A 22,499-nucleotide genomic window follows, 5' to 3' on the forward strand; every position below is an offset into this window, starting at 1 on the left:
CTCCCTACCCCATCCCTTTTCAGGGACCCCTCTCACAAGTCACTGCTCCAACAGCAGGTTCAGACTCTGTGTTTCGGGAGCTGTAGAAGAGCTTCCTCTTCATCATTGGGAGAAGGGGATTTTACTCATGGTATTTCCTGATTTCCCCCCAAGTCTAAGGGAGAGTTGAGAGCTATGTATGAACAAGTACAACAAACACATAAGAAGCAGCATGGTTACCCTAGTGATGATTCTCACCAAGTTGGATCAATATGACTAGTGTGCTGATCTTCAGGAAGCCTACCTCCATGTGGCAATTCTCCCAAGCCACAGAAAATTGGGATTTATAGTGGTAGGTCAACATCAGTACATAATGCTCCTCTTTGGCCTATTCTCAGCTCCACATGTATTTACTAAATGCATGATTGTAGTAGCAGCATATCTCAGAAAGAGGTATTAATGTTTTTCCTTACCTGGATGATTGGTTAATGAAGGGAAAGTCCAGAAACCAAGTCCTACATCATGTCCATTTCATGCTGTTTCTTCAATCTTCTGGGTCTGATTTGAACAAAGGCAGCATTAAACACAAAATATTGAGTTCATTGGGGTCCTACTGGACTCTGAGTTAAGGGGATTTTCTGCTCAATGAGAGATTTCAAGCAATTCGTTGCCTGTGTCTGTCCCTCTGATCACATCCTTCAGGCATACACAGACTATAGTTGAAGTTGCTTGATCATATGGCCACTTGCATGTACATAGTCCAGCATGCAAGATTGTCTTCATCCTCTTCAAGGCTGGTTGAAGTTGACTGATCTCCTGAATTGTCAATCACAGGACAGCCTAGTACAAGTGCTACCCAGCCCTCCTAGAGTTTGTAGAGTGACGGATACTCTACATCCGATCACTCTACATCAGATCAGTGAATGCACCAACCTCCACCAACCAGGACCATAATTATAGAAACCTCCAACAGATTGGAGAGTACATTTAGGGAAATGGAAAGTTCAAAGTTTGTGGACAGAAGAGAGAGGTTCTCCATGTCCATGTCCTGGAACTTTGAGCCATTTACAACACATGCTGGCCCTTTCAGGCTCAGATCAAGGGCACAGTGGTTCATATACTCACCAACAATACCACCACAATGTGTTATGAAAGACGCAGAGGAGCCTGCCTCAACCAGCTCTGTCCTGGAGCAGTGAAGTTTTGGCTTCCTTGCTGCAAAAAAGTGCCATCATTCCCACAGCGGCACTCTAACTGGGTGCTCAGAATCACTGGCTGATCACCTTAGCAGGCATTTCTCCCAGAATCACAATCAGTCCATCACCAGGGTTCTGAGGTCCATCTTCAAAGAATGGAGTATTCTGACAATTTACCTGCTTAGAACAAAAGACAGCAAACAGTGCTGCCAGTTTTGTTCTTGAGCAGATCTCAGTCCAGGCTCTCTAACGGATGCCTTCCATCTGAACTGGGGATTAGCAATGATGTATGCCTCTCCCATCCCCCCCAGCCAATCCCACTCATTCCTCAAATTATTCTCAAACTGAAGTTAGATTTTGCCAAACTGATACTCGTTGCACCACTGTGGCAAAGGCAGTGTTGGTTCTCTGACTACCTCAATCTATCTGACCTCCCAAATATCTTCTGCTGTATCCCAACCTACTGATTCAACACCATGGTCAAATTTGGCATCCAACACTAGGCAAGCTGCACCTCCGTGTGGATGCTGCATGGGTAGATGAAGAGGAAGGACATTGTTCAGAAGCAGTCCAGTGACTTTTACTTAATAGTAGAAAACATTCCACTATGGTTATTGATTTGGCCAAGTGGAAACATTTTTCCAGTTTGGTCACTAGCTCAGAGAATTCAGGTGAGTCTAGCCCACATTCAGGACACTTTGGATTACCTGATTACACCTTCAATCCTCAGATTTATCTCTGTTTGCTGACTGTATATTTACAAGCAATCTCTGCATTCCATTCTCTGATTCAGTGGAAGTCAATTTTTTCTAACTCCACGGTAGTCATATTTCTAAAAGGTGCTGTCTATCTCTTTCCACCTCAGAAGAAAACATTATGGGACCTTAGCAGTGTACTGGCTACCCTCCTGGAACCTCTGTTTGAACCCCTAGCAATTTGTTCTCTATTCCTCCTTTATTAAAAAACAGCTTTTCTTACTGCCATAACATCTGGAAGGAGAGTAAGCAAACTGGAAGGACCTCCAAGCATTTCAAAGATAGTGACCCTAAGGCCACATTCAAAAAAAAATTCTGAAGTGGTTTCACAGTTGGCTATTAAGAGCAATTTGCTTACCGGTATTCTTTCCTAAGCTACGCTCAAGTCTATATGAACACCGGCTTCATATGTTGGATGTGAGACAATGCTTGGCATTTGTCAGGGTTCCCTCCCCACTCTGAACTCTGGGGTACAGATGTGGGGACCCGCATGAAAGACCTCCTAATCTTATATTCTACCAGTTTAGGTTAAAAATTTCTCCAAGGCACAAATGCTTTTCCTTGTCCTTGGACAGTATTGCTATCACCACCAAGTGATTTACACACAAATTTAGGAAAGGGTCACTTGGAGTCCCTATTCCCCCAAAATATTCCCCCAAGCCCCTTCACCCCCTTTACTGGGGAGGCTTGAGAATAATATACCAACCAATTGGTTAGCAATGTGAGCACAGACCAAACCTTTGTCTTAGGACACTGAAAATCAATCAGGTTCTTAAAAGAAGAGTTTTCTTTATAAAGAAAAAGTAAAAGAATCACATCTGCAGAATCAGAATGGAAGGTAACTTTACAGGGTAATAAGATTTAAAACACAGAGGATTCCCCTCTGGCTCAGCTTCACAGTTAAAAAAACAGGAATAAAACTACTTCTGTAGCATAGGAAAATTCACAAGCCAAAACAAAAGATAACCTAACACATTTCCTTGCCTACTTAGAATTTTTGTGAGTTTTAGATGGATCATTCCAGGTATATTTTCAGGAGATGTTGTTCCTGCTTGGCTTCTCTCTCCATCGAGAGAGGGAACAGAAAGCCACAAACAAATCCTCCTCTTATTTTGAAAGTGTGGGGGGTTTTTTTTCTCATTGGTCCTTCTGGTCAGGTGCCAACTAGGTTATTTGAGTTTCTTAACCTCTTACAGGTAAAGCAATTCAGTACAGCTGCCCCAGAGGAATTTTATGCTAACCTTATTTCTATGTGGAAAAGGCTAGACCATCTCGTTCATTGCCTTGATTCTTTGTCTCCTATGCAGGATGGATGAAATGTCAGGCAATTTCTTCAGACAGTTTCCAGGTGGATAACTTCCTGCTTTACCATGGCATATGGAGTTATTCACACTACAACAATCACATAGTCTGCAGAAGAGAAGAGTGAGGGGGGATTTGATAACAGTATTCAAGTACCTGAAGGGGGGTTCTAAAGAGGATGGCGCTCAGCTGTTCTCAATGGTGGCAGATGACAGAACAAGGAGCAATGGTCCCAAGTTTGAACAGGAGATTGGACTAGATGACCTCCTGAGGTCTCTTCCAACCCTAATCTTCTATGATTCCTAGGCGATGTTTTGATATTGGACATTTGCAAGACCTTCATGCATATTTTTACCAAATACTATGCTGTTACAACTGCATCTAGGTTAGATGAAACTTTGGGAAGTTTGGGAAAGTTCTGCAGTCGTTCTTTAAGTAGACTCTGAGCCCCAAGTCTTTCTGTTATTGCTTGTGAGTCAACTGAGTAGAATACAGATCTGCAACCACTCAAAGATGAAAACACCTACTTGTACTGTAACTGATATGTGGGTGTAGATGTCTATTCCACGACCCACTCTGTCTCAGTTTGATGTTCAGTGTGAAGGAATTAAGGGAGGTCAGGGTGGTGCTGCACTTTAATAGCCAATGGAGGGCTACGAGAGGCCAGAGTGCCACCCTGACAGGTAGTGCTAAGCAAAGGTCACCAGTATCAGCGTGCTGGGCACGCACACACCTGAATGGAATACATATCTGCACTCTCATCTTGAAGACCAACAAATACATTACAGGTAGATAACCATTTTACCTTCAGCGGCTTTCGAAGAGGTCACCAACCCAGTTTTTGACATTTTAGATACCACTTCAAGAAATCAAGTACCTTTACCAATACTAGATGGACTTCGGGAACCAGATAAATCAATATGATCCAACCCTTATTCCTATCAGCCAGTTTCAAAGAAAGCTGACAAGTCATATCAGATTCCTGTTTTCCTGTACACCTTCCTCTTAACTGACTGACTCGTTGTATCAGCTATGGTCAAATGATCCAAAACTGGTCATTTACTCCTTGTCAAAGAGAAGGGAAAGAGTTAATTTTCTAGGAAGAAAATTGAACATAAGTGGCCAATTACTAAGCAGTCATGTCAAGGTACCAATTCCATTTTGGGGAAACTATCTCCCTTTTCACTAAAAATCTTCCAGAGATCAACAAAACTAGCTAATGCCCTCCTAAAAAGTCAGAACATCACAAAACATGCACTTAAAGCATCATCTGAGGTATCTGACACTGCGTCCAGATCGATTCCTTCATTCACTGATCTCTGCAGATATGTGGCTAAGATCATCTTCTCTGCTTCTGGAGACAGCCTAGAACAGAGGATCTTCCTTAAGGGTGACTGTTTGTTTATGTAGTGTCAAAACTGATTAAGTTATAGAAAAGACAAAAGAAACAGTCTTCTGCAAGATCACTGGGAGTGTTTCAATCCTTTAGATGGTCACCTGGTCCCATGTTTAGATATCATAAGCAATACTACCCTCCTTCATCCTACTACACTCAAACAGTATCAGCATCAACAATAGTCCTCCTGTGTCTTAGCAGAGGAAGAGAGCCTTCAAGCATCAGAGGAGGATGAAGAATTCTTCGGCTATGTCTTTGTTGCCTTATGTTAGGCTGCAGGTTTGACATAAGATTTGAGCGCTATGAACCAATCCTGGATCAATCTATCCTTGTTTTAGGAGAAGTCTCTCAGAATTCCATGAGTCGTAAAAATCACTTCAAACAGGTGGATGTTGGACATAATAAAGGAAGGCGTATACCATCCAATTTGAACACCTTCCTCCTTACAACCCCCCCTCACTCCTCCCTTTCTAGGGGGTCCATCTCACAAGAGGGTACTAAGAACACAAATACAAACTGTTACAGGCAGGAGCAATAGAGGAGAGCCTAGAAAAGCTCTGGAACCAAGGGGTTTATTACAATTATTTCTGATTCCAAAGAAAAAGACCAATCCTAGAGCTGGACAGTATGTTCAAAGTCATCACCATTCCCCCCAAAAAGCCACTAGTCTCTCTAATATAGTGGTTGAGCCTAGAGAATGCTCTCAGAGGAGTATCATTCCACCTCCCCCACTCTCCTGCAATAGCTACATCAAATGTATCCAAGAAGGGATGGGGGAGGGGGTATCTCAATCTATTCAAGGTCTCTGGAGTTCTCAAGAGTCACACTTGCACATGAATGTTAAAACTGAAGGCCATCTTTCTGGCTGTCAAGTCATTCCTCCTACAAGTACAGGACAGGTCACCACAGAAATATATCAGCAATGTAGTATGTGAATCAATAGGGAAGCACACGTTCGTCTCAGCTTTGCAAGGAGGCAAGAAAGCTATGGAATTGGTGTATTCTACACAGTCTCTGATCGCCCTGAATGTAGTGGGAGCTCTCAAGCAGTTCACGAGCAAGCTGAACAGAGATTAGACTAAGATGCTTGAGTGCTTAGTAAAGGACTCAGTAGTTCAGGACATTTTCAGCCTTTGCGACTTTGTGGACATGGATATTTTTTGCACCAGGTTCAATACAAAATTCCTTTGTTTGTTTTTGTTCAAGTGACAGATGCCTTTCTTCTCTGCTGGGGGACCAGTTTACTGTATACCTTTCCTCCTTTCCCACTAATGTTAAAGGTAGTGAAAAAGATCTATCAAACTTGACCAAAATTATGCAAGTTGCTCTGGCATGGCTGAGACCGCAATGGTAGACCCACGTAATTCTTCTTTCCAAGGGGAAATGCAAACTTCTACCAGTAACACCAGCCCTATTGTCCCAGCAGAGAGGGAGAGTTCTTTATCTAGCTCTCCAATTGTTACATCTAACTGCTTTGGGCAATAGGACTCTAACAGATCTAGAAAGAACTTGCTCTGTAGAAGTGCAGCATGTCCTAATTCTAGGAAACAGTCAATTAGAAAATGTTATGATTTTAAATGGAAAATATGTCTGATAAGGCTATTGATCCAGTATTTGCTCCAATTCAATGTATTTTAGAATATCTAGTACACCTAAAATGTGTGGGTTTGTCTAGTTCTTTGCTTAAGGTCCATCTTGTGGAAATAGCCGCCTTTCATAATCCTACTGATGGTAAATCTATATTTTTCACTTGACTCTGTTTTAAAAACCTTTTAAAGGGTTTTTGATCTTCTGTCCATCATTAAGAAATCCAGTTCCTCCATGGTTATCTAAATTTGGCATTAATACATTTTATGACTATACATTTAGACATCTCTCAAATTGTTCATTGTTTCATCTCTCCATTAAAAACAGCCTTTATAATAGCAATCTCTTCAGCTAGAATAATTAGCTAATTGTAGGCCTTGATGGCTGACGCTCCTCTTACAATTTTCTGTAAAGACAAGGAGGCACTTAAGCTTCACCCCATATTTCTCCCTAAACTAATAGATTGGTTAACATGAAAATCCGTTTCTCTCCTCCTCCCCTAACCTCATGTTGTTACGTGAATCTGGATTGCATTATTTAGATTTTAAAATCTCCTTATTTTACTGTCTAGACAGGACTTAGGAGTTTAGGGTTTTCCCCAAAACTGTTCACTTACTGTGCTGAAAATTGCAAACGCCTCACTTTTTCTGTGCAGACATTGTCTAGATTGGTTAGACAGAATATAAACTTATAAGGAATCTTCTCTCTCCAGCATTGGGTCTCAGAACTATCTCTACCTCCGTAGTGTGTTAGATATGATCCCCCTTATTGAGATATATAAAGCTGCCACTTTGGTGTTCAATTCACGCTTTCACTAAATTTTATGCTTTTATATTTATCTGATAGATCTGATGCTCAGTTTGGCAGGGCAATGTTTCAATCTCTATTTAATTAGGACCTTGTGTCCCTCCATCTTTTGTTGAATATTGCTTGTCAACCCCAAGAGTGGGAATATGCAGAGGACATTCAAAGAAGGAATGAAAGTAACCGGAGTTCTTCCAGATGGACTCTGCATATTCATGCTCTCCACCGACCTTCCCCTCTTCTGCAGAGTCCTAACTAAGTAATACTTATGTACTCTGCACTAGTTGTGGGGGGAACTGAGCAAGTGCTCAACACCAGGCTCCTTTTTATAGCCACACCCTTACAACATGCTTGAACACTGAGGGGACTAGTATGAGAGGCATGTGGGCACTCACCAGCCATACTACCAGAAAGTTCCATCACAGCGGGGAGGGATAGCTCAGTGGTTTGAGCATTGGCCTGCTAAACCTAGGGTTGTGAGTTCAGTCCTTAAGGGGGCCATTTAAGGATCTGGGGCAAAAATCTGTCTGGGGATTGGTCCTGCTTTGAGCAGCAGGTTGGACTAGATGACCTCCTGAGGTCCCTTCCAACCCTGGTATTGTATGATGGCACATCACAAAAGTGAATATGCAGAGTCAGTTTCAGAGAAATTGGGTTACAAGTGAGTAACCTTCATGTATAACAACAAAAAAGACACAAAATTAATGCCTTCAGGATAAATGTTATGGGAATTGAAATAAATTGGAGCAGTAAACTGGATGTTTGATAGATGACTCTATTGACCTGAACAGACTTAATCTTGTCTGACTTCTAAAAGTAAACCAGTCTGAGTCTGGCTAATGTTTAAATGGATAACTGAGAACTGTTGCTGTTCTAGACTTGTTGCTGCTTTGTGATAGCAATGGCTACTCTTAATTATTTTGTCTTGCCTATGAACAATGTGAAGTGTTCTGAATGGTCTTTGAATGAAAATTACAATCTCTAGCCTATGATCTTGGTCAGCATGAAATATTACAATATTAGGATGGAAAAGTCCATGGGTAATCATGTGCACCAGACTATATATGTTAACTTGGGAAACATTCTATGATCTTTGAGATGGGAAAGAACTGCAATCTGCCTTGATAGAGGGATCTCAGATAGTGCTGATCCAAAACTGGCAAAGCTTTCACAAAATTTCATGAGAAAATTCTTACTAGGCCTCTGTCAAAATGTTGACCAGCTCTAGTCTCTGAGCAGGACCTGAAATCTTGTGAAGTCAGGGAGATGAGTTGCTGAATCTGGCTACAAATGCTTTCCTTCCCTGGCATGACTGGGGTCTGAGGAAGGCTGCCTGGAAAACACTGACAAAAATACTCATTGACTAAAGCAGCTACAAATACACTGTCAACACTTGTCTCTGTTCTTCATGTGATAGGGGCTGATGGGCCTGAACCACAAGTCTTGAAAAAGAAGGCAAATTTTAAAGGCTCCCCTCTCCAGCTGCCAGAACAGTGCAAAATGAGTACAGCCAAAGAGCGCACTGGTTCTGCAAATTGGCAGTATGAATGGGGCCTTCAGTATATCTTACTGTGAGAGAAGGGCAACTGGAATCCAATATCTTTTTGGCTTATAAATATGAATAAGTAGACATAATATAAGTATAATCTGTAAAGTTTGAGTTGTAACCAGTTTTGGAAATCTTTTCTAGAGCTCTAAGTTTGGAAGGAAACATACTTGCACACTTTAAAAATAAAGGCTAACTTTAAAATGTATCTATTCTAGGACGTGGTATTTATTCCAATGTGCTGGGATTTCTTGGTGGTGTTTCCTGGGCGATGCTGGTAGCAAGAACATGTCAGCTCTATCCACATGCATTGGCATCTACTCTAATTCACAAATTCTTCCTAATTTTTTCAAAATGGTAAGTTTAAACACTTCTCATAGCAAAACAAAAAAATTTAGCTAAGCATTGTCTTGTCAAACTAGTTCTACACTTAATTAGACTTAAGCTAAATTGTCTTCATTTTGTGTAATTTTAAAAAAAATTACTTTAAATGGACAAAACTATACATAATAGTCATTCTTTGGTCTCTTGTACAGGGAATGGCCAAATCCTGTGTTGCTCAAACAACCTGAAGATAGCAATCTAAATTTGCCAGTCTGGGACCCTAGGGTATGTAGATAATGTATTTTCTTACTTACTGGTAATTTATAATCACTTTAAACACACTAATTGAACCATTCTAATGCCATAGGTAAACCCATCTGACAGATATCATCTAATGCCCATAATCACGCCAGCCTATCCACAGCAGAACTCTACGTATAATGTGTCTACTTCAACACGAGCAGTAATGGTAGAGGAGTTCAAGCAAGGTAAGGCATTTCAAACCTCTTCGTACTTCTTACATGATATAAAAGAGAGTCATAATAAATAGATGCCAAGTAAAAATTTGTTCAGTCTCTTCCTTTAGAAGAAAACACATTTACATGTTAAACAATTATATGCTGTGAGAAGAACCAAGAAGGACACTGGCGGGAGGATGGAAGAGATGAGCTAAGTCTCTTCTGTTTCTCACTTCTAGGAATCAGTTTGGACTAGCATGGTGATGCAGAGGGTCAACTTTCCAAAATGTATTGAGATTACGGTAGTAGGTGACCCAGTTCTGTGCAGTGGCAGGAATTCACATTTGTTCTATCCTTTAGTGAACAGTGCAGGATGATAATTACTAGCTTTCATATAGCTTTTTTTTTCATTGATAGATCTCAGAGGACTTGGTATCCAAGATCTGGGTAGAAATTTAATGTGCTTACCTGGTCAGGTTAACTGTCTACAAAAATAAAACATAGCAAGCTTTTTTTAAACATAGGTCTTGCTGTCACAGATGAAATTCTCCAAGGAAAATCAGACTGGCCAAAACTCCTTGAACCACCAAACTTTTTTCAAAAGTACAAGTATGTATGAATCCATTGTCTGTTTGAAATATTTTGAACTACAATGTAATTGGAATAAATTTTTTGCTCTGATTTAATAAATAAGGAAAAATTTTCCAGGTTAGTACAACTACCATAATTTGCTGTTTGCCTGTAGGGACTTCATTTTCTCCCATCCCTATTCTGCCCAATGAATTAGAATGCAGTAAAAGTAAAATGCAAACTACTCTTCAGTGAAAGAACCTGTAACTTGTATACTATGCAGAAATGTTTTCAGTACCTCTAAATGTGGCTTGAAAATAGTTTGAAGAAAAGGGGATTGGAAGAGGCTTATTTCCATTTAGGCTGAAATAACTGAACCATTCCCTACATTTATCCTGAATCTATGAAGAAGCATTACTTAATTCACCCTAAAGAGCATAACTCCTAGCTTATGGTGTCATGTAGAGTACAGGCACTACACATGTAGCTACATGTGGCAGTGAAAGGCTCCGGCAGCGGGGAAGGGCTCTGGCAGGGGGGACACTAAGCAACTAAAAATAATGTAGATGTGGGAAATACTGTGTGGGTGTGAGAGCCTACCATAGGGCTTCAGGTGTGTAGAACATTTACTCTACTAAGCCATACCCATGCTAGCAGGGCATGCAGTGTCTTTACATATGTACAGGTATGTACATATGTCTCTACATACCACCATAAGTGTGTAGATGTACCCCCAGACACATAAGTACCTATTCCAAAGAGAACGCATTGGTTGTACATAACTAGAGTTCTTTTAAGAGCCATCCTAGAACAGTTAAAATATTCCATTGGTTTGGAGAGATTAAACTTTCAAACTGCATTAATGTTTTAGGATTGTTCCTTTGTTAAAATATAGTATAATGCTAGATGATGGGTGGTTAAGCAGTAAGGTATAATAATACATTAATGAACTAATACAAGAGTAAATTGCATGTGTATGTTTTGGGTTCAGTGGAATGTGATCTTTCAATCTGTTTTCAGTTACACAACTACCCAGTGTAGATTTATTTTTCATAGTTCTGGGAAAGTATGATCCAGGACTTCTTTCATGTCAAGAAGTCTTGGAATTGTTGCAGTGAGTTTTCTATTCTAAGTTTGACGACAAAGCTCTCTGATCCCAGAGACGGGCTAAACATTTTAATGTTTTTCAGGCATTATATTGTGTTGACTGCTAGTGCCTCTACTGAAGAGCATCATTTAGAATGGTAAGTCATTCTTAAATATGGGTTTATTCTTTAATTTGAAATGTGGTTTAGAATTGGATTTTCTTCATGTAATGGGGGAAATGGCGGAGCACTAAACTCTCCTTTGCCTAAAACTATACAACTTGGAATTAACTATGGTAGTGTATTTGAACACACAGGTATGGATGCTAAATGTGGAAAAGCTTTCTATAATTTTCTTGGAAAAGGTAGATAAGTGTTAAACCTCCAACCTTCTGGGGTAGTTTCTCAAAACACCACAAGCAATGATGGGTGCTAGTAAGATGAAACAATATCTGCGGTTTAAGTGCTGCCTGACTGTTTGGCAGATAACTTGCAATTAAAACACACAGTGGAGAGCAATAATGCATCAAGTGACCAATTTAATAATAAAACTAACCATTTTTAATGTTAGTGATAAATTTTGGCTGCTCAGTATTAGTGGCCTGGGCAGAAGTTTGATTAATGAGGAATTTGAAAGATGATAAAGGATTGGGACATAGATGATATGTGAAAGCATACAAGGAGTTTGAGTGTTTTTCTGTTTTTGTTTTTGGCCCTGGGTAAACCTTGCTCCTGTCTAAAAAGCTCCATTGGTATGGTGACTCTGAAGCAAGTGGGGAGTGTTTGGTGCTCTTATGTTATGCAGCTGTATGGTCACTGCTCTGAAATTGGCTCTTCAATTAATATCTTTCCAAATGCACGATTTCTCTTAATACTTTCTTCTGAATTACAAGTGTATGCTGGAGTTTACAAGTAAGCTTTGGTTTCAAAAATAATTTTTCAGTAGTTATAGTATCACCATAGCACATGATTTGTTCTTATAGGGACTTGTGTTTCAGTAATCAACCATTTCTCTGAGATCTAGATATAGGATCACACTTCTGAGGCTGAGAATTTAAACACTGACATGGTGATAGACTTTTTCCTAGATTAGCCAACAGCATTGCCTTCAAATCAAGCTCGTTTCTATTCAGAGCTAAAAGCAGTCAGGATTCAAAAACAGTTGTGTAGCTATAAGCTTTTAATAGGCTGCAGAACACTAGCAGCTTTAAACTAATCTACAGGACTCATTGTGAGAACGCTATATCAGAATAGCAATTCAAGAAAAAATTGGTTGGCACCAATTGCTATATTCTAACCTATTTCTATTTGTTCTAATGAAGTGTGGTGTGACAAAGTTCTGTCCTTGACTCCGTGGGTCCTGCGTTTCATGACGGATTTTTGCTAGCCTCAGAGGCTCACTGTGACCCTCCACATAGCCCTTCTCTCTCTAGAGGCAAGGGTCACAGTCTACTGAGCCATTTTCATCATAAGCCAGCAAGGGAGGTGAGAAGAAACAACCCTCCCTCACACAGTCTCTGTTGTTTCCCAGTACCAGTGATTAATCAGGGAGAGGAGGGGGGTGCCCGGGCCCACCCTCTACTCCGGGCTCCAGCCCAGGGACCCTAAACTTAGCAGCTATGAAAGCTGACTTTTTGGAAATAGGGTGTGTACAATTCCCTGGGCTACTTTCCCACAGCAGCCCCCACTCAATATCATCTTCACAATTACCTCAGGGCCTCCTTCCTTGCACCTGATATGGATTTGTACTACTTCGTTCCTCCAACAGCACAGCTCCCTCCTATAGCTCCTGACACCCACACCGTACTGACTAACTGAGAGGCTTTTAACTAGTTCCAACCAGTCCTTAATTGGCTTCAGGTGTCCCAATCAATCTAGCTGTCTCTCCTGCTTTCTAGAAGGATCTTAACTGGCCCCAGGTGTCTCGATTACCCTGAAGCAACTGCCATTTGGTTACCATGGTACCAGGGATTGTTTAGCCTGGGGCTAACATACCTGTTCCTCACTGTAGCCGTTTGGCCTTGCCCCATCACATATTCCCACCCCCTCTGCTCAACACCATAGAGTTGGGCAACTTGGGATGCCAGGCAGTGTGCTCGTGACAGACCATCAGCGTTGCCATGGTGGCATCCAGCCCTGTGCCGTATGCAGAACTAGAACGGTTGGAGAGATAAGAACCACTTGCGTTCTTTTCCTTATTCCACTGCATCGACTGGAGGGGTGCATGGTCCGTCACAAGAGTAAATCGCCGGCCTAAGAGGTAATAGCAGTGTCTCCACGGCCCATTTTGACAGCAAGGCATTCTCTCTCAACTACTGCATATTTCTGTTCTCTTGGGAGAAGCTTTCTGCTTAGGTAGAGGATCAAGTGTTCTTCTTCTCCTACCATTTGCAACAGAACTGACCCCAACCCCACCTCAGAAGCATCTGTTTGTAAGATAAATTCCTAGTTAAAGTCCAGGGCTATGAGTACAGGGTCATTAGAGGGCCGTCCAAAGGTCTATGAATGCCCCCTCTGCTGCATCGGTCCACTTCACCACGTCTGGACCTCAGGCCTTCACCAGGTCTGTTAGGGGACTTGCCCTAGCGGCGAAATGGGGAATAAAATGTCGGTAGTAGCCTACCACGCCTAGGAACGCGTGGACCTGCTTCTTTCGGGTCAGCCGGGGCCAGTTTTCAGTCGCCTCTAGCTTATTCGTTTGGGGCTTCACTATGCCCCTCCCTACAATATATCCCAGGTACCTAGCCTCTGCTAGCCCTATGGCGCATTTAGCAGGATTAGCAGTGAGGCCAGCCCACCTTAAGGTGCACAGTACTGCCTCAACTTTCTCCAAGTGGGATCCCCAGTCTGGCGTATGGATGACGACATCATCTAAGTATGCAGCTGCATAACTAGTATGGGGGTGCAGCAGCTTATCCATGAGGTGCTGGAATGTGTCCGGGGCCCCATGTAGCCCAAAAGGGAGGACGGTGTACTGGAATAGCCCATCCGGGGTGGAGAACGCTGCCTTTTCTTTAGCTTCTTTGGTCAGGTGCATCTGCCAATACCCTTTTGTCAGATCCAGTGTAGTCAAGAATCGGGCACTACCCAGTCAGTCAACCAGTTTGTCGATGCCTGGTATGGGATATGCGTCGAATTGGGATACTTCATTCAGTCGGCAAAAGTCATTACAGAATCTCATGGTACCGTCAGGTTTAGGCACTAGAACAATTGGACTGCACCACTGACTTTAAGATTCTTCAATAACCCCTAATTCTAACATTTTCTTTACTTCAGCCTTGATTTCTTCTCTTTTTAGCTGCTGGGATTCAGTAGGGTCTCAATGTTACCTTGGCTCCGGGGATCGTGCGGATATGGTGATAGGTCTCAGTCGTCCGCCCCGGTTTTGTAGAGAACACATCTCGGTTGCGATTAATCATGTCGGCTGCCTCGATCTTTTTGGATCGGCGTCAAGTCGGGTGATATCCTCACTTGCTCATGTAAGTTATCCTTCTGGGGAAGGGTCTCCTGGGTGACTAAGCATGCCTCTTGATCATGCCAAGGTTTTAGAAGATTGATGTGGTAAACTTGCTCCGGTTTCCTGCGGCCTGGCTGCCGCACCTTATAGTTTACCTCTCCCACGGCATCGATCACTTCATAGGGTCCCTGCCACTGGGCCAACAGCTTACTTTCTGCTGTGGGCACCAGGACCATCACTTGATCCCCTGGTTGGAACCGTCAAAGCTTTGCTTGGTGGTTATAATGGGTTTGTTGGGTTTCCTGTGCTTTCTCCAAGTGTTCACGTACAATGTGTGTAACTCGGGCTATCCGATCCCTCATCTGCAGTACATGCTTGACTATGTTCCTTCCGGGATTTGGCTCCTCTTCCCAGGCTTCTCTAGCTATATCCAATATGCCCTGGGGGTGGCGCCTGTATAGTAGTTCGAACGGAGAGAAACCTGTGGAGGCTTGTGGGACTTCCCAGATGGCGAACATGCGGTAAGGCAATAGGGTATCCCAATCTTTCCCATCCCGGCTCACCACTTTCCTGATCATGGCCTTGAGGGTCCTATTGAACCTTTCCACAAGGCCATCTGTTTGAGGGTGGTATACAGAGGTCCGTAGGGCTTGTACATGGAGCAATGAACAGAGATCTTTCATCAACTTGGATCAAGGTGTCCCTTGATCAGTTAGTATCTCCTTGGGTAGCCCAACCCGGGAAAAGATCTGTACTAGCTCCTTAGCTATTGTCTAGGAAGCCGTGTTGCATAGGGGGACGGCTTCCGGGTATTGGGTTGCATAGTCTAGTACAAGCAGCATATGTTGGTGGCCCCTAGCTGTCTTCTCTAGGGGTCCAATCATATCCATGGCTATGCGTTCAAATGGTACCTCTATTATTGGAAGAGGTATCAAAGGGCCCGCAAGTGCGGGTGAGGGCTATGTAGCTGACACTCTGGACAAGAGGCGCAGTATCGCCGGACATCTTCATGTACTCCTGGCCAGAAGAACCTCCGCAGGCTCCGTGCCTGGGTTTTCTCTACCCCTAGGTGTCCTCCAAACAGGTGACTGTGGGCGAGGCTCAATATGGCTTTTTGATGTTTTCATGGCACCAGAAGTTGATGCATCTCCTACTCCTGCATTTGCACCACGCGGTACAGGAGATCTTTCTTCACTATAAAGTAAGGTCCTGGACCCCGGACCTTCCCCTCCACTGGTATCCCATCTATCTCAGCCACCTCTTTCCTGATGTTATATCTAGGGTCCTCTGCCAGGTCCCGCTCAAAAGTCTCTCGCCCGGGACTAACCTGTCTAAGCTCCCAGGGGCCAGCTTCTGCTTCTTCCAATGGCTCACCGCTATCATGGCTGGGGCCAGCCTCTGGCTCACCTTCCATGGTGGTAGTTTCTCTGATGGCTGCTTGTGTCCATCTGCCTATTAGGGCGGTCCTCTGGCCCTGGGTCAGGATCCGGGTTCCCAAGGCCTTCACAGCCTTCCTCTTTTTTTTGGTCTTCCGGGCCTTTTGGGGGGCTGAGAATAGATCCTGAGAAATCTCAGTGAACATTGGGGGTTGACATTCCCCCAATGATGAGTCGCTGCCGTCAGGGTCCCCACTTCCCTCCAGCCTCTCCGGGGGGAGTAAATTATCAAACTCTGGATAGTCCCTCCCAGTGACTACAGGATATGGGAGTTTAGGAACCATGCCCACTGTCACCTCAATGGGGTTCCCCTGAACCTCTATCTCCACTGGGATGGTGGGGTAATGGCTCACAGCCCTATGCACGCACGTCACTGCTACACGTTTGGCTTGTAGCAGCTGGCTACTTTTTACCAGCTTACCTGATATAAGGGTGATGGCACTCCGAGTCCACAAGCGCTGTAGTCTCTGCTCCATTTATCTTCACCGGCCTAGTGTAGTTATGCGAGGCTAATGCGACGCCTGCAAGGTGGATAAGGGAGCACGGGATCTCCCAATCCCCCAAGTTGCATTGAATAGGCTCCTCAGTGCTGGGACTCTGTGCTGCTATGTGTCCCCACTCCCCACATGCATAACATTTATAATTGTTTCTAATCACTCCCCTATCATGGAGGTTAGGGGGTTTAGTCCCAGGGTTCCCCCCACTCAGGGCAATCCCTTTCTTCTGAGGTCCCCTCTGGTTTTCAGCCCCCCCCCCCCCCTTCTCCACCTAGGACTCCCCAGAGGTTTGGCTGTCCCACCTTCCAGGGTTGGGGTCGGGTGCTTGCTTCAAAAGGGGCCTTCCTTGGATAGTCGGGTCAATTCCCTGGCTGTCATGCGTCTTTCTACCAGCGTGATCATCTCATCATAGGTGGATGGATCGTTCTGGCCTACCCATTTGCGGAGATCTGGTGGCAGTCCTCGCATGTAATGGTCCATGACCAGGGTTTCCAAAATCTCCTCTGGGCTGCACGCCTCGGGCTGTAACCACTTCCGTGCAAGGTGTATGAGGTCGAATAGCTGGGACCTCAGGGGTTTGTTCTCCTGGTACTTCCACTCCATGAACTGCTGCTGTCACCCCTGATTGTGCTAGGATCTCTGCCTTCAGTCGGGTATAGTCAGTGGCATCTGTGGCAGGCAAGTCAAAGTAGGCCTTCTGGGCCTCTCCGCACAAAAAAGGGATGAGAATGCTGGCCCACTGCTCCTGGAGCCACATCTCACGCTGAGCAGTCCTTTCGATTGAGAGGAGATATGCCTCTACGTCATCTTCTGATGTCATCTTTGGCAGACAACCAGTGGCCCTCAGGGTTCGCGTCCCATCTGACCCCCGGGCCTGGGTGGTGAGGATCTTTAGCTGGTCCACTACCTCTTGCAAGAGGGCATGATTTTGGGTTGCCTGGCCCATTAATAATTGATTGGTTTCTTGCTGTAGCCGCATGGACTCTTGCGCCTTTGCCTGAACCCGGGTGGCCTCCTGCTGGGCTGCAGTGGCTTGTACCAGAGCTCTTACCACCTCCTCCATTGTGATACAAAGCAAACCAAAAAAAAAACCAAAACCAAAAATAAATCCAAAACCCCAGTGCACGTTTTTTTTAACCTCTTTCTTCTGCCACGCTGTGAATGATGATCCCACCCCTGACACCAGTTGTGACAAAGTTCTGTCCTTGACTCCGTGGATCCTGCGTTTCCTGACAGATTTTTGCTAGCCTCAGAGACTCACTGTGACCCTCCACATACCCTTGCCTCTAGAGAGAAGGGCTCACAGTCTACTGAGCCATTTTCATCATAAGCCAGCAAGGGAGGTGAGGAGAAACAACCCTCGCTCACACAGTCTCTGTTGTCTCCCAGTATCAGTGATTAATCAGGGAGGGGAGGGGGGAGCCCGGGCCCGCCCTCTACTCCGGGCTCCCCAGCCCAGGGATCCTAAACTTAGCAGCTATGAAAGCTGACGTTTTGGAAATAGGGCATGTACAATTCCCTGGGCTACTTCCCCACAGCAGCCCCCACTCAATATCTTCTTCACAATTACCTCAGGGCCTCCTTCCTTGCACCTGATATGGATTCGTACTACTGCGTTCCTCCTATAGCTCCTGACACCCACACCGCACTGACTGAGAGGCTTTTAACTAGTTCCAGCCAGTCCTTGATTGGCTTCAGGTGTCCCAATCAATCTAGCTGTCTCTCCTGCCTTCTAGAAGGATGTTAATTGGCTCCAGGTGTCTTGATTACCCTGGAGCAACTGCCATTTGGTTACCATGGTACCAGGGATTTGTTTAGCCTGGAGCTAACATACCTGTTCCTCACTACTTTACTGTAGCCATCTGGCCTTGCCCCATCACAGTGGTTATAATAGTTTATTTACCTTCTGTAGCAACACCAGGTAATAGGTACATATTTCAAAATATCCTCCTATTTGTTCTGTAACTAACAATCCAAATGTGCTCATTTCAAACAATGCCATATTTAATACCAATAATTTTTAAGCCAAAACTATGTATTATTTCATAATAGCCTATGTTAAGCATTAGTTTTGTTTCTAAAATGAAGTGCTTAACTGTGTTAAGGCTGCATGTTAGAGTTAATGGGGGCACACTGCTAGAAACTCCATACTTAGGGTTCTGTTTCAAAAAGCAGCATAAATCTTACTGCTCTAAAAATAAGTGGCTTTTTGATGCAAAACTGATTTTTTAGGCCCTTTGATTTTTCTGTGCAGCCTTAGCTTTTTCTCATTTTAATAGGAAGGATTTGAAATTTGGCTCTCGTTTTCCTTGGCAGTCTGACCATCCACTGGCATCTTTCTCTTTATAAAATGTATGTATGTTCGCACGCACACGCGGCAAAACAGTACAGTATGTACCACCATTCGTTCATTCACTCAGATGCTGCTTCCCTTCACACACTCCTCTACCAAATGACCCTGTCCTAGTGGTGTTAGTTGTGATGCACTGGAAGGGGATAACTCAGAGGTGATGAAAGGCTGGCATATGTAGGGGACAGAGTTAAGTTTGTAGTGTAAATAATTGTGGTAATGATAAGGTGTCTGGGTATAAAAGAGGACATGTACTGTTGAGTTGGCATATCCATTTCTGTTTTTGTGGATTTGAGTCAAGTACGAGTGTAGCAACCCTAACTGTTGCACATTTTGTGTGTGTATTAATACAGGCAGGAGTAACTTACAACGCGCTATATAAATGCAGTTAACATATGCTTGTCGCAGTTTCAATAAAATATTGTTTTAACTGAACTAATAGTTGTCACAGGTGGCTACTCAAGAGCAAAATCCATCTGTAAAACATGGCTGTTCTGAGGATATAACTTATGCTATGTTGATTAACAGTATAACTGATTGTTTCACTATACTTTTGGTTCATTATGAAAAATGTTCAAGCCCAAATCAAATGTAACCAAAATTTATGGCCTATAGACACACAATGCAATACAAAAAGGAGACATACATACCCACCTTTCAGGAAGCAATTCTTACCTTCCAGCATGTTCACCTTACACAGTAAGTGTGCATTGAAGAGGCACCTCCAAAATTACCTCCATTTATATCATGACTGTTTACAAGTTTTAAAAGCACTTTATACATCACCTACAATCCAGCCCACCAGTTCCTTAACATGTTGTTCTGTACCTTTCATTACCTCTGTTTTGGAAACCACATTCCAAACCAGTTGGACTTAAACAGGTTGGGATTTACCTGTAGGACACACCATTTGTGTAATTTGGCTTTGACAGGCTTCTTATTTTCTAATGCCAAAGCTGACTTCAGCTTTGCAGTCTTGCAGGATACTTGACATGGGTGAACAGAATTGTGGGAAGAGTATAATACATCCAAGTAACACAACTTTCCAATACCTACACATATTAACGCTGTGCACGTAATACCAATTAATGTAGTGTATACTATGGCTAACATGTATGTATTGGCTAACAACTGTTACCATACACTTAGGGAGTTTCTTTTGACATGATCCATGTATCTTTTTAATTGTAGCATGATTGATAACTAATTATGTTACAGTTCTAATGTATGATGAAACAATTTATGTACAATAACATTCTAAGGAACAAGGAAATATATATATATATATATATATATATATAAAATTTTAAATCACTCTATGTAATAAAGCAACATAAGGACAAGTTTGGTCTTTTTCCTGTCCTTAACATTTCTTTATATGATACCATGAATTTAATTGTTTGACTTTTTAAACTTACTGGTTTAGTACTTTAGCATAACTATTGCATAAAGAAAAGGGGGGAAATAGTTTGTCATTGTGTACAGAAAGACATGTCAAGTCTTTCTTCCTTTTGTCTTCCACACTGCCATAAGAGTTTTTAAATTATATTTTCCTAGTCAAACAATTTTCAGGTGGATTCAGGGGTCAATACAGTACCTGAATTCTTTGAAATTTATGGAATTGACTAGAAATTTCAATTTTTTTTAAACTGACTTCAGGTTAGCATTCCCTTAAGTAACTGAGGAAAACACATTACTGTTCAGGTCTTCAACATAATGTTAATTGTGTTCCAGAATAACTTGGATTATTCTGCCCTTATCCTCCTTACAGACTTTCCTCTTGGTTTGGAGAGAAAGTCATTCTCCCTACACTTTCACAAGGATGGACAGCTAAAGCTAATTGGGAAAATGTCAACAAACTGTTTTGTTGGCAAAATCTAAACATTTTGGTTAGATTTAGGCAAGATTCTGATGGGACCCAGGAGAAGCTCCGACAGAACCTAAGTATACCACTCCTTTCCCTTTTACGGGGAATTCTGCATTTTTGGCTTGCCTTCCAAATCAGAACAAGATCAAATTTCAAAATGTCTAAATACTTCAGAAACAGAACTGTCTTTCTCTACTTAGCTCTAGCAAGAACTCTGCTCTTCCAGCTAAAAAGCTCTGAAATGCAGTTTTCAAAACACAATCCACCCATGACATCTCAAACTACAAACTAAAGTACCTTTCCAAGCATAGTTTGCTTCAAACTGACTTTCCTGCCTACCTACAATCCAACCAATGTTAGAACTTGCAACCTAGTATCTTGATCCTACAACCCCTTGATGTCATAGGCTAGAATGGTAAGGGCTGTATTTTAACTCCTTTAGAGGATGATGGTTATCATGAACTTGTCACTAGTTTTTCAGTCTTATAAAGCAATATTTATTGTCTAAAGGGAACTTCCTCTAGTCCTAATTAAAGTGAACATAAATTTTGAGATCCAGCCTTGGGTGGTTGTATTTAAATCCCCAGGGCCACCCGGGGGAGGGGCAAGTGGGGCAATTTGCCCTGGGCCCCGCAGGGGCCCCCATGAGAATATAGTATTCTATAGTATTGCAACTTTTTTGTATGGAAGGGGCTCCTGAAATTGCTTTGCCCCAGGCCCCCTGAATCCTCTGGACGGCCCTGTAAATCCCACTGAGCTACCTGTCATATTGGGCTGATTGGACTGGTGTCTTACACTTTTTAAACTCTAACTAGTAGCTCAAACTATTGTATTGTGCCTGATTCAGTAAAACCAAACTAACCTAACACTTGATGTTTTTATTAGGGTTGGTCTAGTCGAATCTAAAATTCGGGTACTTGTTGGGAACTTGGAAAGGAATGAATTTATAAACCTTGCACACGTTAATCCTCAGTCTTTCCCTGTCAACAAGGAACACTGCAAAGAGTAAGTTAAGTTTAATTTTTTTTTTTAAGTTTAAGAATGTGGTAGTTTGGTCATTGTTAAAATAAAATTGAAATCTACTAGTCTTCAGCCATTCTAGATATCTTGCAAGAATGCATGTTGAGCAGGGCCGGCTCTAGATTTTTTGGCCGCCCCCAGCGCTACCCACCCCCACCCCCCAAAAAAAACCCTCCCGGAGCGCAACTGCTGAAGCGCGCCCGCCCCCCCCCAAAAAAAGTGGCCGGAATGACGGCCCTGAAATTGTTCCACCCCAAGCACGTGCTTGGTTTGCTGGTTCCTAGAGCCAGCCCTGATGTTGAGTTATTTCAAGCTAGTCAAACATTGCTCCACAGCTGTATATCTTCAAGAAAAGGCAATCTAAACATGTCATCTCATTTAAGAATGAGTGAAATATTGTGCCTCTGACTAGTATACCAAAACACATAAGTACTAAAGTACAGCTTAAATCTGAAACGCTAATATTAATGAACAGCTAAATGATGTAGATTATTTTATTTAATCCACTTCCTGAAGGTCAGTTGGAAACATCCAAATAGAACTGACATTGACACACAAATAAGACACATCTGTGACTTTTTTTTTTTTAAGGAGCAACTATGTATCAATGTGGTTCCTTGGAATAATTTTTAGGAAAATGGAAAATGCAGAAAGTGTTAACATTGACTTAACATATGATATACAATCATTCACAGATACAGGTAAGCTTATATTTCATTTTAGTCTTGGTATGGTTTTTAATTTGACTCTTACAAGATTGTCTAAATAGCTAGTATAATTGTAACCCTTCTGCCCATCTAAGTTGGCAGCAACAAGGGCTGGGTTCTGTATCTAGGGGTTCCGTTTCAATAACGCAATGCAAAACCGGCT

General features: G+C 42.7%; 1 protein-coding gene across 13 annotated transcripts in view; it reads left to right on the forward strand.

Annotated features, from left to right (window-relative positions):
- PAPOLG (poly(A) polymerase gamma) overlaps positions 1-22,499 on the forward strand; it is a 69,009-nt gene that overhangs the window by 28,964 nt on the left and 17,546 nt on the right. For 11 of the 13 annotated variants that reach the window (XM_065589630.1, XM_065589629.1, XM_065589634.1 and 8 more), the window contains 7 exons: positions 8,784-8,922; positions 9,102-9,174; positions 9,257-9,377; positions 9,872-9,956; positions 11,108-11,161; positions 21,495-21,614; positions 22,221-22,330. In XM_065589630.1, the coding sequence (XP_065445702.1) occupies positions 8,784-8,922; positions 9,102-9,174; positions 9,257-9,377; positions 9,872-9,956; positions 11,108-11,161; positions 21,495-21,614; positions 22,221-22,330 (702 nt within the window). The remainder of the gene's footprint in view (positions 1-8,783; positions 8,923-9,101; positions 9,175-9,256; positions 9,378-9,871; positions 9,957-11,107; positions 11,162-21,494; positions 21,615-22,220; positions 22,331-22,499) is intronic. The other 2 variants (XM_065589627.1, XM_065589637.1) reach the window with 1 other exon arrangement.

This window comes from Chrysemys picta, chromosome 3 (assembly GCF_011386835.1).
Source record: "Chrysemys picta bellii isolate R12L10 chromosome 3, ASM1138683v2, whole genome shotgun sequence".
NCBI lineage: Eukaryota > Metazoa > Chordata > Testudines > Emydidae > Chrysemys > Chrysemys picta.